The 18,071-nt window shown below is 46.5% G+C and overlaps 1 protein-coding gene across 2 annotated transcripts in view; it reads right to left on the reverse strand.

The window, feature by feature from the left end:
- The window catches only part of ZC3H3 (zinc finger CCCH-type containing 3), a 331,469-nt gene that overhangs the window by 90,140 nt on the left and 223,258 nt on the right, over window positions 1-18,071 (reverse strand). For both annotated transcript variants that reach the window (XM_039522683.1, XM_039522684.1), the window contains 2 exons: window positions 15,483-15,638; window positions 9,290-9,359 (listed from right to left, as the gene is read on the reverse strand). In XM_039522683.1, coding sequence (XP_039378617.1) covers window positions 9,290-9,359; window positions 15,483-15,638 — 226 coding nt within the window. The remainder of the gene's footprint in view (window positions 1-9,289; window positions 9,360-15,482; window positions 15,639-18,071) is intronic.

The raw sequence follows: 18,071 nt of genomic DNA on the forward strand, positions 1-18,071 counted from the left end.
GGCTTAGGGTTTTCACTAAATGGGCTCACTTGAGTGAGACACACAGAGGGGGGTGGGGGAAGCAGAAAGGAAAGAAAACAAAAGGGAAGAGTTTATTTTTAATTGTCTTTTAACTGCAGCCGTTAACATAAAGGACAAGGCTCTAGGGCTAGCTTTTTTGTTGGTGGTGGTGTGACCGTAAATGATTCCTTTAATGTAGTTTTTGATATAGAACCCAAATTAGCTCTAATAAAAAGGGATAATAAAGCCGGCTCTTATACAAAAATAAAGTCCTCCTAGCTGTCAAGCCTGAACCATTATCAAGAGGAAGCCACATTCTCATTTCAATTAACCTTGTTTGCACCCCACTACGTCCACGCAAATAACAATAACATTAATTCAAGGCACTGGTGCGGGGCCTCCATATTAGACAGCTTTGAATATGTACATGCTTTGGAGCTGGCAGCTAATGAACCCGAAACTCAACGTGAATTTCCAAATTGCTCACAACAGAGTTTTGAAGCTCTATTAGGGAGAAAAATGCTGATTCTTTTCAAGTTCCTCAAGGGGAAAAGCTGTTGTAACAGCAGCATGCCTGTGCCCGAGTCCTAGCCTCTCGCTAACCTTCATTCGCAAACCCATTCATTCACACTTACTGTTCTCCCTAAATCATCAGGAAGAGGCAGGGCCTGCTTCTCCACACAGCCCCATAACACACCAGCAATTTCAGATCCACTCTTGGCCAAGCTGGCTTTGTTCTGGATGCCTCTCCTCAAAGGGGCCACGGCTGAACCTTCATCCCGCACCTTTACCTGCCCTTCTGTCAATACCTCCCTCGCTTTCTCTGCCACTGATACTCTAACAGCAACTTTGCTTTTCAGACTGTACACAGGGTACCACTGCAAATGAAACTGATCTCCCTCTAGGTCTACTTGATCCTGCCTCAACGCCGGGAATGGACCTCTGGAGGTCCCTTCCAGCCCTATATTTCTATGAGTCTCCTCTTATCAGGACAGCAAAATACCAAAATTGTCCTAATCTCTGCTTTGGACAGCCCCATGTCATGCCTGTCATGTGATCTAGGCTAGAGGGAGTATAGCTTATGACCAGGGAAAAGAATCTGCTATAACCCAGAGACCAATTGATGCCAACTAATAGAGGACAAAGAGGGTTTTACATGTTCCCCTGGATCAGATATATACATAATAGTTCACCAAAGAGTGGCACGAAAGGTCTCTACCGAGAGCCAGTAGCCCATTATAATCATTGCAAAATGTATGTATGGATATGATTTCAGAAGTTATGTATCAATCATGAAAATTATGTTCTTAAGATCATGGAATCAAGGCCCGTCACCAGGAGGTGACATATCTCAGACAGGTTCCTTTCCAGCAGGAGATGCCAGACACTGATCTCCCCATCTGGTCATATGTGTATTATCTGCCTCCCATTGGAGGCCTATTTGCATACTGAGCCAGGTGCCAGTCAAAAAGAGGTGCCCTGTTTACAAATGAAGACCAAGGATGGGACTTGCATATCTTGGGACGCAAAGGAACACACTGGGTCCTTCACCTAGGAGGTAAACTGTCTGTGTGTATGTCTCGTGGAAGAAGGATCCATGGCAAGCCTGGCTGTAAAAGGCTGCAAGGACTTAGGGTGAGCATTATTCTATAAGACACAAGAGTAGCTAGTTAACTAAGTCTAGGTTATAGAACGCATGTTATGATTTTATTTCATATGTAGCCATTTGTTTCCAATACGTCTACTTGGTATCACCTGAATCTCTGTGCTTTGCTTATACCTGTTTTCACTACAAACACTGATCTTACACTCCATAATCTTCATAGAAAGATTGTTATGATATGAATATGGCATAACTAAGATTTGTTTTGTGCAAGATGGGTCATGTGATTATCCAGTTTGTATGCATGCATCATTTTTGTATCTAAAGGTAGGAATATTGACTATGTAACAATTACAACTGTGTGTGTACTTGGGAAACACCCACCAGACAACAGGCATCAGCCTTGATGGGCCATTAGGAAGAAACCATAAGACTTTGAAGATACTAATCTCTCTCCTTCCTGAGAAGCTCATACATTGCTTTGACACTACAAGGTCAGGTGGTCATGTCACCTGGTACTAAACACCATCTTGGGCTTCTAGGGATTTTCGGGGGGGGGGGGGGGGGGGAAGGTGTAAAGAATGGGAAACAAAAGCTTCCCGCCTTATGTAAATTCTGTTTAAGGCTGGGGAGTAAGTTGATCTTGGTTCTCTCTTCACTGAATCCCCACCCAGGATGACAGCTGGAAAGATCTCAGAAACAAAGACACAGGAGTGGAGGGAGGTGGGGGGAGGGCGAGCGGAGCCCAGGCTGGAAAAGGGAGCTGGTCTGTGAATACAGTGTCTGAAGATTTAAGCTGCAAGCAGGGTAACTAACCTTCAGGAATTTCTGCATCTTGCCCAAAAGCAACATTTAGGGTGAGAAATTACTTCTTGAAACCAGTCGCTAAGATCTTAAGCTTAGCATGCGTGTTTTGTTTTATTTGCTTAGTAATCTGCTTTGTTCTATCTGCTACCCCTTATAATCACTTAAAATCTGCCGTTTGTAGTTAATATCTATCATGAAAGTTATGCATCTATCATGAAAATTATGTTCCTAAGATTAACGCATCAAGGCCTGGTTTTGTTTATTATAAAACCCAGTTTGTGCAATTTATAACTGGGGGGGGGGGGGAGAAATTGTGCAGATCTTCCTCCATATTAAGGGAGGGGGCAAATTTATGAGTTTACGTTGTATAGATTCATCTACAGCGCAAGACAAGATTATTTTGGGTACTTTCCAGAGGGGGGCTGCACTTGAGTGCTGGGAGATTTCCTAGCTGAGTCTTCTCATAGAGAGCTGCCTGCAGACTAGCCCAGTCTTCCACCGCTGGGTAAGGCCCCCAAGGAGATTTCACGTTACCTCAGACCAATATGGGACAATGGCTCACGTGAAAAATGAGCAAGGCTCCTCTGGTGGAGCCCTGCGCGTCTCACTCCCACTCAGAAAAACAAAAGGTAAATGAGAGTAAAATAAAGGGGCCGGCTGCAAAATCCCATGCACCATTCACAGCCATTAGACTGCTTATTATCTGGTAAATAACCAACAATGCACTAAGGTGCTTTCAACAGAACAGCTCCTCCCACATAAAGGATACAAGCAAAGCAACCGCTCCATTGTCCCGAGAATATCGTGCCCATGTGCACGTCCCCCTAGGGGTTTCCACAGCTGCAGTAACTTTTCCACTGACTAGCCCGTCAGCTGCAGCAAAGGACCAACGGGCGCTTCCTTACAACGCAACCAACACGCTGACCTACAGCTGCCACCGGAGATGTCAGCAGGTAAAGGAATGCTCCGCTTGCCTTGCCAAACTGGTGGATTTTCAAGGGCTGAAGCAGCCTGGATTTGTTCGCCTGTTTTCCTGAAAAGCTACATGAGCTTTACGCACATAGAGCTCTAACGAGATATAAAATCCATGTGCTCAAAACCAGAGTACTGGGCATGTTAGAAATACCTACTGTGTACCGACAATGCCTGGGCATGCTCCCTCTACGTAGGCACGCTCCTGCGGATGAATATTAATGACAGATATTTGGGAGCACTGACAAGCCTGAGTTACAGTAAACCACATTAACTGCCCTCATCCTTTTTACCCTGACTCATGCTAAGGTGAACCATCACAGGAGACATACTGCTCCCATGTGAGCTGGTGGGAAAGGTGCACTTGGGAGCATCCGTGGCTGAGAGTGGTGGGTTAGTGATTTCTGGATAATAGCCATGAATGCCTACCAGTAACAGCCGCAAACTATGTGGCACAACGGGGAGGAGGCGAGGCTTTAACACGTGAAGGTGCAAAATGGACGTAGTGGCACCACAAACAGATGATTTAAGCAGCACAATCTAAACTGGGTATATTCAAGCCTGTCTGAGGTGCTGTACATTTCTGTAAGGGTGCTGGAGGACCACCAGCCCTGCAAGAGAGGGCAAGACTGACAGCTGTAAAAGCTGGAACTGCTGGCTAAAGCAGGATATGACTATGAAGCTTACCAAGCAATCCAGCTTCAGAGGGTACCAGCAAGTGTTGTGTATGTTCAGAGCACAGATATTTAGGGCTGGACTGATGGGGGCGGGGGCAGCGAGGGGGAAAGAATCTTATTACCCTACAATTTAGGATGATTTACACTGATTTCCTGGCAATTTACTCTACAAGAATCTGCCCGGTGATCAACCCCAGATCTGATATGGATGGAGACTGGTACCTCTTCACCCACACCCTGCTTTGAAGTTAACAATGCCAAGGGAAAGTCACATTATCAACAAGCAAAAGCTCAGCTCGACCAGTTAAAACAATAAACAATCACCCAATACTTCTCATTTGAAGAGCAAGTGGAATTTGCTCTGCCTGGTCACAGCAAAGCCTCCAAGCAGCAGAAAACCACTTTCCTTCCTGTGCTGAATGAATTCACCTGTCCCTCTCTTTGGGTTTGTATTTGATAAATGAGGCTAACATCACCTTTGCTAGTAATCACACAGGTTAACAGGAAGATACAGAAGTGAATGCCGGAGTCGCCTCTTGCTTTGGGGAGCCTGCTCCCTGCAGCCATAAATCACAGTGAATGGGCTCTGAACTCAGCAGAGAAGGCTGTTTCTCCTCCAGCCCACACTGACTACAAGATGGCTCTCGGGGACTTTAAACCATTTAAGGGAGACTAATGCTGGGGACAGTCACTTCCCCCCTTTGGTAGCACAATGGACATTTTTACAATATTGGTTTTTCAGATGTACAGGAAGCCCTGCATGCTCTTCTATGTCTGAGGCTCACTGCTATGACAGCTACTGCTTCTGGGTGTACAGAAGGCTTCGCTGACAAAACTATCCCCGGTAAAGGAAACCTACAGGTGGACAGAGTCCAACAGAAGCCTACAATGTAATAAAGACCGCTTGTGATACCCTGCATGACACACAGGGACAGGACTTTGGCCAGGGGCATATTAAGACCCTGAATCAGGAAAGCGTCATCATTTCAGGACAGCCGTTAGATACGTTCTTAACTTTAAGCATCATGATTATAGAATCATAGAATTCAAGATCAGAAGGGACCATTATGATCATCTAGTCTGACCTCCTGCAAGATGCAGGCCACATAAGCCGATCCACCCACTCCTGAACTAATTCTCTCCCTTGACTCTGCTGTTGAATGCTCCAAATCATGATTTAAAGACTTCAAGTAGCAGATAATCCACCAGCAAGCGACCCCTGCCCCATGCTTCGGAGGAAGGCGAAAAACCTCCAGGGCCACTGCCAATCTACCCTGGAGGAAAATTCCTTCCCGACCCCAAATCGTTCCCGACCCCAAATTATGCTTTAGGTTGTGGTGGCCCCCAAAAGCCCCACTCAGGATCAGGGCCCGTCGTGCTGGGAGCTGTACGAACACAGGACACAGTCCCTTCCCTGGAGTCGGAGAGAATAAGCCTATGCTCCAGTGCTGTCTGGACCAGGGATGGCTAAGGCAGGCCTCTAGAGGAAACAGAGGGATGCTGATGGAGGGGAGGGGAGTGGAGCAGGGAAAGATGAGGAAGTGATCAGGGAGCCAGAAGGAAGAGACTGGGTAAGGGAAGGACTATGGACTTTCCCAACTGACACAGCTTAAGCTTTATGTTGCTTGCTGGGGGAGGGGAGGTTGGGCCAGGCTGAAGACAGCCCAGGTCCTGATTCTCAGTAGGCCAGGGTAGTGAAAATGCCCTGGACAGGACTGCGTGCGCCTTAAAGTGACCAAGCAGTATTTTCTCTCTTATCCCGTGTCACCTACATCCCATTCCTGTGCCTACAGCCCGTGCGGCATTGTCCCGAGCTATTTTCACATCTCCACCCAGAAAGGTCCAATCGTTTTAACCTGGTGTTTAGAAATAAAATCTGACCTGCTCCTGACTCAAGGCCTGGATTGGGGGTGAGTGGGCAGGACAGAGGGGGACATGTGGAGGTGGCAGGGATGGTGAAGTGGGCAGTGGATGAGAGGCACACAGACTGGAGGTGAGGGACTGCATGGCATGGAGCCGTGCTCCCTGCTCTGGGAATGGGAGAGTCTCACCTTTGCAAAAGGTCAAGCTGTTATTTTAGGGGCACAGTTACGATTGGGTGGGGGTGTACACTGAGTGGAGGGACCGGAGTGGCTCTCGGGACCTGGCTGATCATTTCCAGCCATTTCACTCTAAGGGGTTTCTCTGAGGTTGGACACGTTCAGTAATGGTGCCTGGGGTGTTCACCGGACTCCACTGAAACACTTGCAACAGTCACTTGAAGAAAAAAAAGAAAAAAAAAGGCGGTGGCTGCTTGTTTGAACCCTCACTGTCCCGGCGTTCCTGAGAGCCCAGAGACAAGTGCTCGGTCAGGGCAGGCATGTAGTGGAAGGGGGGAAATGCTAAGGAAATGTTACAGCTGCAGGCTTACAGTGTAACAGAGATTTTAGGCGAAATGCCTTCACAACATGCCCCTAAGCACTGCAGGACACACACACAAAAGCATGACTACAGCTCTGGATAGTTCTACTCCATACACTAGTGCTAATACACTGCCTGACTGGATCAGACCCCAGGTCCCTCTAGTCCACTGTCCGGTCTCTGACAGCAATCGGCACCAGATACTTCAAATGAAGCTGTCAGGAACCAGCAATAGCAAAAGTGGGATAAACGTCCCCTCACATTTGGTCTTGTTCTGATCTCTAATAGTGGGAGATTGGGTCAGGCTCTGAAGCATGAAGTGTAATTTCCTTCCAAAACGGTTGTTAGCTTTAACTGTAACAATGATATTATTGATCTCCACATAAGCATCCAATCCCTTTCTGAATCTTGCTACGTTCTTGGTCTCAACAATGACTTCCACAGTCCGGTTACACACTGTATAAAAAACCCACTTTTTATCAGTTCTGAATTCCCCACCTTTTGAAGTCATCAAATCTCTCCTTGTTCTTGTGTTTTAAGTTCCCGATCTGCACTCTCTAGACCCGAGATGGGCAAACTGCCCAGCCCTGGAGCTCCCGGCTGGGAAGGCGAGCCCCTGGCCCCTCCCCACAGCCTCAGCTCGCCATGCCACCAGTGCTCTGGGCGGTGGGGCTGCGAGCTCCTGCCGGGCAGTGCGGCTGCGAGAGCCGCCGGCCTGCCCTGGCGCTCTAGATTGGGTGGCAGCATGGCTGGCTCCAGCCGGGCAGCGCAGCTGCCAGTCTTGGTGCTCTGAGCAGCATGGTAAGGGGGCAGGGAGCGGGGGGTTGGATAAGGGGCAAGGAGCCCAGGGGGGCAGTCAAAGGACAGGGAGAAGAGGGCGGTTGGATGGGGTGGAGATTCTGGTGGGGGTGGATAGACGTGGGAGTCCCGGGGCTTGTCAGGGGAGGGGTGTGGATAGGGTCGGGGCAGTCAGGGGATGGAGCAGGGGGGGTTGGATGGGGTGGGGGGTCCCGGGAGGGGGTAGTCAGGGGACAAGGAGGGCAGGGGTTGGATGGGTCAGAGGTTCTGAGGGGGACAGTCAGGGGGCGGGAAGCGGGAGGAGGCAGGGGCCAGGCTGTTTGGGGAGGCACAGCCTTCCCTACCAGCCCTCCATACAGTTTCGGAACCCCGATGTGGCCCTCGGGCCAAAACGTTTGCCCGCCCCTGCTCTAGACCGTACACAGTTTTACATACTGATGATTAAATGACTGCTCTACAAGTGCTGTGTGCACAAAAAGCCCCACGTGGCACTTTGGCGAATAATTCAGAGCACGAGTCAGATGGCCTTTGGGATCACTTCGGAGCTACCCATCAACCACCGCCAGAGAGGAAGAAAAACAAGTAAGCTGCATCCAGAGACGAGAGCTGTTGAAAATGGTTCTGTTTCAAACACTGGTTAGACATGGGGGGCTGATGGTTAAATCCTTGGGCAGTATCGCTGGGTTAGTGAAAGCTCTGTGTCATACATTTTGATTACATAAATGGCATGATGGACTATGAATGGACAGAGACATTTAACCAATAGGGACTGGAGAGAGGAGAGACCGGACGGTGGCATCTCCAGGGTGATTTATGACGGTATCTTTGGGACAAGCAACCAAAGCAATGCTTCCTGACCTGACGGCTTTCTGCTGCTTTGATTCCTGTCCTTAAAGTTGCACTAAAGCTGATGTAGGCAAACTACATGCCAGAATTATGCACAGCAGGGCTGGAACAATTACTGAGTGACACGATGGAGGGGGGAGGCATAGCGTTTAGGGACTGCTGGGGAGGGATCTTTTCCCTTTCACACCCCAGCCTCTTACACCTCCACCACTAGAGCGGAACATGAAGACCGAACTGCTACCGTGATCCCTGCTGCTGTGGGAGCATGGGTTCCTAGGGGAATAAACCCTTCTGGCTTGGACATTAGCCCCTCTAGCTTTTGTTCTGACTCTCTGTCTAGGGCTTGAGAACTTCTCTCACTCATATAGGCCCTGACTCAGCAAACCACTTAAGTGTGTGCTTAACAGCGGCAAAGTCCAGCCCTCCTCAGCAAAGAACCCAAGCATGTAAGTTAAGCACATTCTTAAGTCCCAGGGTTTCATTTAGGCATGTGCTTACGTGCTTTGCCGGATCGGGACCTCACAAGTTACTTCCAATTTGAAGTCCTATCCCGCGAATGAAGATTAACCTGCTAAATTATCAGCCAATAATCGCTAAAAGAAAATCTAATTATCTCTCAACCTTAGTCTGTGTAATAAAACGAAAGAGCTCCGAATACTTCCAAGCAGAGTGAAAATGATGAAATTAAAAATCATTCTGCCAGACAGTTTCATTGTCTAGCTTTTCTTTAAAAAAAAAAAAAAGTTAATTTATGTCTCCTAACTACGGTACGTTCCAACCGTCTCTCGGTCTGACCCCAGCTGGGGCGTGATTTAGAATGAAGCACAGTCTTAAAGAGATGGCAAATGCTCTGACTCCGTGTGCTTCTGTTCTGATCTCAAGAGCTTAAATACCCCTTAACCAGACACGTTGCCAGCACTGCAAACAGCCCCAGGTGCTCTAGTCTCAAATTCGCTGCTTAATGCACTAATATACTGATTCACCAAGTTGGTTTAAGAGGCACACTCTTCTCTCATTATAAGCTAGGACCCCGTAATGAGCCTGAACAGCTTGGCAAGCAAACTGAAAATGAACTCAATTTGAAACACTCTATAGCATAGACTTCCCTACAACCAGCAGAAGTGTTGCTTCCTTAGGTCAACTCTCTCATAAAGCTGGAATGTGCTCATTAGAAAACCATACAGACCTTATCTTTAGAAACTTTGTGTGAAAATGAACATGTCCCATCAGTCTTCTTGCATGTGCCACGGAGAAATCTGCCAAAGAACCGGAAAGGGGTTTAGAGACAGATACGGAGTATTACAAACAGTTCACAGAAACATGCTATTTTAAACACAGAGAATATCCTCGGACTCACCATTTCATACTTGTATTAGCCTGAGGCACAGTTCAAGTGAACATTACATAACTGCTCCATACATTTCCTATTAAAGCCCATTTCACATATTAAACCGGTACTTATCTTTCCCCCTAAAAGAGCAAGTGATGGCTCATAAACGATTTCTAGACAACTAAGTTACAGACCAGTAACCAGAGGGACCGGAGCTACAAACTACAGATGGAGTGTTTGAAACCCTGCGGTTATCAGGAGGATTATTTATACCTTGGCAGTGCCCAAAGATCCAGTCGCACTGGGACTTCACTGTGCCTAGTAGTGAACAGAGACAAAGGAAGGCCTGGTCCCCCGGTCAGGGGTATTTAAGGTCTGGATTCAAAAGACACGGGGGATAATATATGAACTCTGGATGAAGATCAGAGCTCAAGATTCTGAAAACAAGCCCCTAAAATATGTGTAGGCATTTAGAGCCAGCGTCTTCTGATTAATCAGTATTTAGATACCACAGTGATAGTGGATTTTTAAATTCAGATAGACACATTCAGACCCAACTCTATCAGTTACCAGAATCCTCCAAATCCAGTCTCCCGATGTGATGCACCCTCTTGGAGTTACACAGCACTGCTTGTGCCGCTATGACTTAACCGACATTCATCGCAGCAGGGAACGTGCCTTCATCTCTGTAAAGCACGGTGTAAGTTTATGGATGCGATCCAAATGATTTCTAGCAGCCGGAGTGGGGATCTGAAGAGGCATTTTCTTAAAGGAGAAATTATTTAAGATGACTTTTTAAAAGAATAATATCATAACATTAACAGTTGGGTAAGAAATGATACTAGCAAAACTGTTCATTTTTCAAACGTTTTACAGCAATGGGGCAAGTAAGATGAGCTGGGAACAGTCTTCAGTGTGTCTCTGTAATAAAGTAATACATCATCTCAACCTGTAGCATCCCACAGAACTTTCCAGATCGCAACTGACACACACAGTTCAGTTCAATTCAATGAGGTTTTATTGGCATGACAAGCTCCACAAGTGTTGCCCCAGAGAATGACTCCTCAGGTCAGTGGTATGTAAGATCCACACAGGTATGATCCCTCTCCACTCCTGGCACGTTGCTACAAAAGGATATGTAAGGAGACGGCATCCTCTGGAGAGGAACATCACAGTGTGCAGCAGCATTCAAAATTACACACTTTAGGACAGAAAGGGGCTGCCATCCCCTACTGGAGACTGCCGCCTGTGCTTTGAGGAAAAAATAATGGATTTACTGGAGGTTTTACATGAAGTCAGACTAACCCTGGGGAAGATACTGCCTGGATCATGGCTTAAATGTTTAACAAGCACAGTACAGACACTCCCTGCGTTACGCAAGACCCGACTTACGCAAATTTGACCTTACGCAAAAAGTGCCATAAGGCATAAATACAATTTTCGAGTTGTGGAAAATATTGCATAGCGTACGGGAACGCAAAGTAACTGTAGTGCGGTGTGCGGAGGAATACAGCGGTAGCATCTCCTACAAGGGAAGGCTTTGCGCTCTCACAGCCTCTCAGACTCATGTTATTTCAGTTATACAGTATTTCTGTTATTTCACCCTATTATTTCATTCAAATCATGCCTGTCTCCTCCTCTCCTTCCTCATCTACCAATTAAGCCCATTGTCATCCACCACCAAATGCAGCCTTCAGTGTGCCAGGATAACAATAGGATTAAGGTCAATGCAACCTTTTTGTTCTAATTGTTTGTTTTTTATGCTTGCACAATATATGTTTCCGACTTACGTCAAATTCGGGTCACGCAAGGCTTTCCGGAACAGACCGATGGTGTAAGTCGGGGAGTGTCTGTACTGGCATAGGTTGGAAGTGGAGTATGAAATAGGTGCACCACAGACCCCTGGTTTAAAAAATGTTTCATGTCTTCATTTCAGACATGCTAGCCCAGCATCTAACGCCACAGGGCTCATTTGTTGGCACCCAGAATCGTAGGGCTCAATCCTGCAAGGCGCTGAGTGCCTTAAGAATGTCACAGGATTGGGCCCCAGGAGGAGGCACGAGGAACGTGTCTGCAGTATGTTACTTGTCTAATCAGTCATTTGTAAAATAGTTTTTTTCGGTGGGGCGTGTAGGACAATAAGCAAGGCTGGAGTCAGCACAACCACTATGTGACAGAAAGCAAACCACTAACGCCAAACCTTCGCCCTAACCTTAGCAGCAGCAATCGGCAGTAGCTTTGGATGTGTGAGCACGCAGCTGCAGCAAGGTCTGTTGGTGCTCTGTGAGGAGCAGAGGAGGTCAGAGTTGGAAGCAGAAGCAATGTCTGCATGTGGATCATTGACAGAGATGTCCAGGTGGCCTGGAATGTTGGGAACTTTTCCCTTAGCTTGGCATTCCCCTGTTCGGAAAGGCCTGGGCCAGTGGATGGGTCCTGAAGCAACTTTAACTGTTTGTTACCTGGGATTAGCTATAAAACAATGTCCGACTGCAGCACAGTCTCTTTCCCACCGCAGAGGCATTTTCAGAACATCCCCCCTCAAGATTCAGAGACACGGAGTGGTGTGTTCAGAGGGCCTAGCCCACAGCGAGGGGCGCTAGGAAATGTGTTTGCGTGCGCAACGTCTCAGTTCCAGGAAAACAGACTGGGCTGAAAGCAGGTTTGTGCATAGGGCGCATGCTGGAGAGGAGGGTGATTGCAACAGAGTCCAAATATCTTACATCTTCACGTGCTCCATCAAGGGGAAAACCTAACCTGAGAGGCAGAGAAGCTCACACCTGTTAGATGTCAAACCAGAAGCGATTCCTCCTTTACTGAATTCTAGATACGCTCCCCAGGAGAGGCGTTTTATAATGGATCTGCTAAATTGGATTATAATCTTCTTAAAGCCATTGGCATAAAATAAACATGGGAAGGGAGGAAGAAGAGGACAGACTTTTGTAAAGTGCAGGCTAACGAGTCCTGCAGCTAAAACCCCACACTGCTCTGATGTCTGTGTCACCTGCCCAGGTCGCCTAGGGGCAGCATGTACATGTTGAACAGGATTGGTGAAAGAACTTACCCTTGTGGGACTACTCCCCCCTGTGGCCTTGGGTAAACCATTTACTCTCTGCCTCACTTTCCCCAGCCACCAGCCACAATACTTGGCCTCAGAGAGGCGAGAAGAATCAGTGCTTGACAGTAAGTTCTAAGCTTTACTATTAAATTTAAGGGCTGTAGAACTTCACGCTAGCCAGTGTACATGTTGAGTAAACATTAATGCTGATTCTTAGACAGGCTACATGAGTTACTACCTTTGATCTTTTGCCATAGGAAAACAACTTAATTATTACGGAAATATGATCTAGATGAAATTACAAAAGGTGGGTTCACAACTGGTTGAAAGACTGTACTCAAAGAGTAGTTATCAATGGCTCAATGTCAAACTGGGGGGGGTTGGGGAGGGTAATATCTAGTGGGGTCCTTTGTCCTGGGTCTGGTATTATTCAATATTTTTCTATAATGACTTGGATAATGGAGTGGAGAGTACACTTATAAAATGTGTGGACGACATCAATCTGGGAGGGGTTTCAAACACTTTGGAGTATAGGGTTAGAATTCAAAACAACCCTGACAAATTATAAAAGTGGTTTGAAATCAACCAGATGAAATTAACTAAAGACAAGTGCAAAGTACTTTGCACTTAGGAAGGAAAAATCAAATACACAATTAAAAAATGGGGAAAAACTGGCTAGGCACTGGTACTAATGAAATAGATCTGGGGGTTATATCGGATCACAGAAGGAATGTGAGTCAGCAATGTGAAGCAGTTGTGAAAAAGGTAGTACCATTCTGGGGGATTGTGACTCTATGCATCCCCGTATTCACACCCTACGCACTATGGTAATAATCTTTGTACAAAATATGCCGTGTGAGGCATCATTTGAAAACGAATAGGTCACTGACCATTAATAATGATTAATCATTGATACGGTCTCCCACAGTATTCTTGCCAGCAAGTTAAAGTAGTATGGGCTGGATGAATAGACTATAAGGTGGATAAAAAGCTGGCTAGATCGTCAGGCTCAACGGGTAATGATCAATGGCTCCATGTCTAGTTGGCAGCCAGAACCAAGCAGAGTGCCCCAAGGGTCGGTCCTGGGGCCGGTTTTGTTCAATATCATCATTAATGATCTGGAGGATGGCGTGGACTGCACTCTCAGCAAGTTTGCAGATGACACCAAACTGGGAGGAGTGGTAGATATGCTAGAGGGTAGGGATAGGATACAGAGGGACCTAGACAAATTAGAGGATTGGGCCAAAAGAAATCTGATGAGGTTCAACAAGAACAAGTGCAGAGTCCTGCACTTAGGAAGGAAGAATCCCATGCACCGCTACAGACTAGGGACCGAGTGGCTGAGCAGCAGTTCTGCAGAATAGGACCTAGGGGTTACGGTGGATGAGAAGCCGGATATGAGTCAACAGTGTGCCTTTGTTGCCAAGAAGGCTAACTGCATTTTGGGCTGTATAAGTAGGGGCACTGCCAGCAGATCGAGGGACATGATCATTCCCCTCTATTCAACATTGGTGAGGCCTCATCTGGAGTACTGTGTCCAGTTTTGGGCCCCACACTACAAGAAGGATGTAACAAAAATTATTAAGGGGCTGGAGCACATGATTTATGAGGAGAGGCTGAGGGAACTCGGATTATTTAGTCTGCAGAAGAGAAGAATATGGGGGGATTTGATAGCTGCTTTCAACTACCTGAAAGGGGATTCCAAAGAGGATGGATCTAGACTGTTCTCAGTGGTACCAGATGACAGAACAAGGAGCAATGGTCTCAAGTTGTAGTGGGGGTAGTTTAGGTTGGATAGTAGGAAAAACTTTTTCACCAGGAGGATGGTGAAGCACTGGAATGGGTTACCTAGGGAGGTAGTGGACTCTCCTTCCTTAGAGGTTATTAAGGACCGGCTTGACAAAGCCCTGGCTGGGATGATTTAGTTGGGAATTGGTCCTGCTTTGAGCAGGGGGTTGGACTAGATGACCTCCTGAGGTCCCTTCCAACCCTGATAATCTATGATTCTATGATATTCTTGTGTGATGTGTGTACTTGGTGTGTATCAAGACTTATGGATATATGCTGGAATTATTACTAATGTGTGTTTAAACCAGGCATGTCAGTGTGGATGGTAATTATCTTGCTCTACTTGGCCCTGGTGAGGCTTCAGCAGGAGTACTGTGTCCAGTTCTGGAAAACACACTTCAAGAAAGATGTGCACAAATCAGAGAGAATCCAAAGGAGAGCAACAAGAATGAAAAAAAAGTTTAGAAAACCTGACCACGTTTCATTTTGAACAAAGACTGAGGCGGGGTCCTTATAACAGTCGTCAAATATGTTAAGGACTGTTATAAAAAGGAAGGTGATCAGTTGCTCTCCATGTCCACTGAAGGTAGAACAAGACGTAATTGGTTTAATCTGCAGCAAGGGAGATTTAAGTTAGATATTAGGAAAAACTTTCTAACTATAAGGATAATTAAGCTCTGGGACTGGCTTCCATGGGAGGTTGTGGAGTCACCATCACTGGAGGTTTTTAAGAACAGGCTAGACAAGCACCTGTCAGGGATGGTCGAAGTTTACCTGGACCTGCCTCAGCACAGGGGGCTGGAATCGATGACCTTTTGAGGCCCCTTCCAACCCAACGTTGCTCTGATTCTCAGAAATGTGTGTGTCTGTGGTTCCTGTTAAAAACTTACCAAAGAATGTTCTGGCATCCTTTGGGATGAAAGGCAATCTCCGGATTTAAGGCCATCATTACATATAGTAAAGCAAATCTCTTTCCCTCTCTCACTCACACGTTCCCTGGTTCAAATAATGTTTTACCGGCATGACACGCACTTTGAAGATGTAAAATTCTATACTAGTTCAAAGTATCGCTACTGTTTGGTCTGTTTCACTAAAATGTGTGACAGAGGCAAGGACTGATTGCAGGCAAGTTCTGTGTCCAATCATATTGAGATGAAGCACAAGTATGCGCTTGCGACGAGAAAAGTTATGTGTTCATGCGCCCACCTGGTGCAGACAGCTACTTTTTCCGGATCATGGATGTAGGGACAGCTCTCCCCACGGTTACATTTGCCAAAGCGGTTGTAGTACATACAATACTCCTTCTTCACTTTCTTCTGCTTGGCCTGACGAATGATGGCTAAACTCCGCTGAACAGCTCGGCTAAATGGAGGAACAAAGCGATATTTAGATAACATTCCTAACTTCAAGGCAGCCTCCTTACAACATACTGGGAAGTTTTCTTTCCATCAAACACAAGAGTCTAGGGTAAATGTTTCAAAAGTACCTATGTGACAAAGGAGCCCAATCCAACTTTCAAAAGTGATTTAAACACATAGGAGCCTCAGTCTCATTGAATTTCAATGAGCTTCAGGTTCCTAAGTCACTTAGGTGCTTTGAAAATTTTACCCAGTATTTCTAAAAAATTGCCCTATGAAGTCCATGTTGCAGGATGCCTCTGGGACAGGGGAAGGGCTGACTGCAGCTTTGAAGAACTACAACCTATTTTACAAACACAACATAGCACAGACCGCAGCTAGTCTTGCTCTATGCGTATACAACACACAGCACGTGAACAATAACTGAAGTCCCGATTTAGAGGGTATTGCAGCACATGCCTAACTTTAAGCATGAGAGATGTTCCACCAAGTTCTCATGCACTTAAAAGTAGGCACATATTTAAGGGCCCCAGTGAATTGGGACCTACATGTTCCTTGTAGGAGCACATGGTAACACCAAATATCAATGAACAACCCACCACCTGCAGATACCAGAGGAAGCTACCAAGTATTTCAAAGGTTGCTTAGCCCACATCTTGTGACAGTCGGAGCCCGTGATAAACTTCCAGCTGAGGAGACAGAAATATCCAGGTACAGGAAAAGCTTTGTTATCCGGCATGTTGGGGAAATGGGGGGTGCCAGTTAATCAAAAATTCCAGTTAACTAAGAGTTATATTTACCAATGGAGGGAGGGGAACTCAGGGCTGGGGCATGGGAGGAGGTGCAGGGTTCAGGCTCAGGGCAGGGGATTGGGGAGCGGGACGGGGCTCGGGGTGCCGGATCTGGGCAGTGCTCACCTCGGGCAGCTCCTCACAAGCTGTGACATGTCCCTGCTGCTCCTAGGCGGAGGCACAGCCAGGCAGCTCTGCACACTGCCTCCACCCAAAGGCACCACCCCTGCAGCTCCCACTGGCTGTTGGCCAATGAGAGCTGTAGAGCCAGCGCTTAGGGCGGGATGGGGGCAGCACACGAAGCCCCTGTGACTGTTACTCCACCTAGGAGCAGCAGGGACATGTCACCACTTCCAGGGAGCCACGCGGATCCAGGGAGGGAGATTGCCAGCTCTGAGCCAACCAAACTTTTATGGAGATATCAGAAATGCCAATTTCTAGAGCTTTATGGTTGGTAAAGTGCCGGATAACACAGCTTTACTGTAGTTACCCGGTGACTATAGAGTTCCCATGTTCCAGGAGACCAGTAGGTCCAGGGGATGCATCGAGATCTGTCTCTGGTAAAATAGAGTGAGAGGGCTGATGTTTGAGTTCTCTGCGTGCAGCTAATTACTTGGAAGAAAAGAGCTGAACAAAGCTTTTAGAGAGCACAATACTTCTGATGGGTGCACACAAAACTAAACTCCTCCAATTCGCTTCCCATTTTGCATGTGTTGCTTCTTCAGAGATCAGGGATAACCATATCCCTCCACAGTCTTGATTTCCCAGTCCCACTGGGTGCCAGAGTATGTACTAGGTTGATAACATTGATATCCCCCAGGATCAGCATTGACATAAGGGGTCTACCTGGGGAAAATACATTTTTAGTCAATATTTACTTGCTGTCTAGTGTTCTCTGAAGTTAAACTCCCCGCCACCCCCATGCAGCAGAAGAGGAGTCGTCAACTTTTCAGCTGCAAATGGCTGTCTTCAAAACGTGTCTTGGAAAAACATGTGTCAAGGCAGACTAGCAATTATAGATTTGTTGCACTGTTCCCTAAATGACTGCTGCAAGGCAGGTGACTGTTTGGCTTTAGAAGCCTCCAAAAAGAGACAATTCTTTACTGAGACTCTGGTCGGAAAGTGATTATTTAAAAACAGCTCCTTCTTACTCAATAGATCTCCCTAATGTGTATCTAGCCAGAGCTGCTGAATTTACTGACCTAAATAAGTGACTGTTTCATTTTCTTCCAATGAGACCTGCATAGTCACAGCGCAGTTGGTGAGCTGGATTCTATTGTTGGCTAAATTCTGATGGCAGATTTTTTTTTTCATAGTAGTGACGCACAATCAAGAAAAGAACCCAGCTTGACTCTCCGATCCCAGGGGAAGCTTTTTAGGAAGACTAAAAAGCCACTCTTTAATTTTCACACTGAGGAAATTTATTCCAGAGTCATCAAGACACAAGTAAGGAACCCCACAATGCCTTTTTCCAGAGCAATTTTTCCAGAGGATAATCTCTCTTACGCAGCATATATCTAACAGTCAGACATCTGATGGACTATCCAACAGAGTGCTGAAAACTACTGGTGCATCACTCGCCTTCAAGAAAGGACACAACAAGATGCAGCCAGGAATTATGCTAGGAATTATACCATGGAATCAAC

The sequence above is a fragment of the Mauremys reevesii genome, linkage group 2 (genome assembly GCF_016161935.1).
Source record: "Mauremys reevesii isolate NIE-2019 linkage group 2, ASM1616193v1, whole genome shotgun sequence".
Classification (NCBI taxonomy): Eukaryota; Metazoa; Chordata; order Testudines; family Geoemydidae; genus Mauremys; species Mauremys reevesii.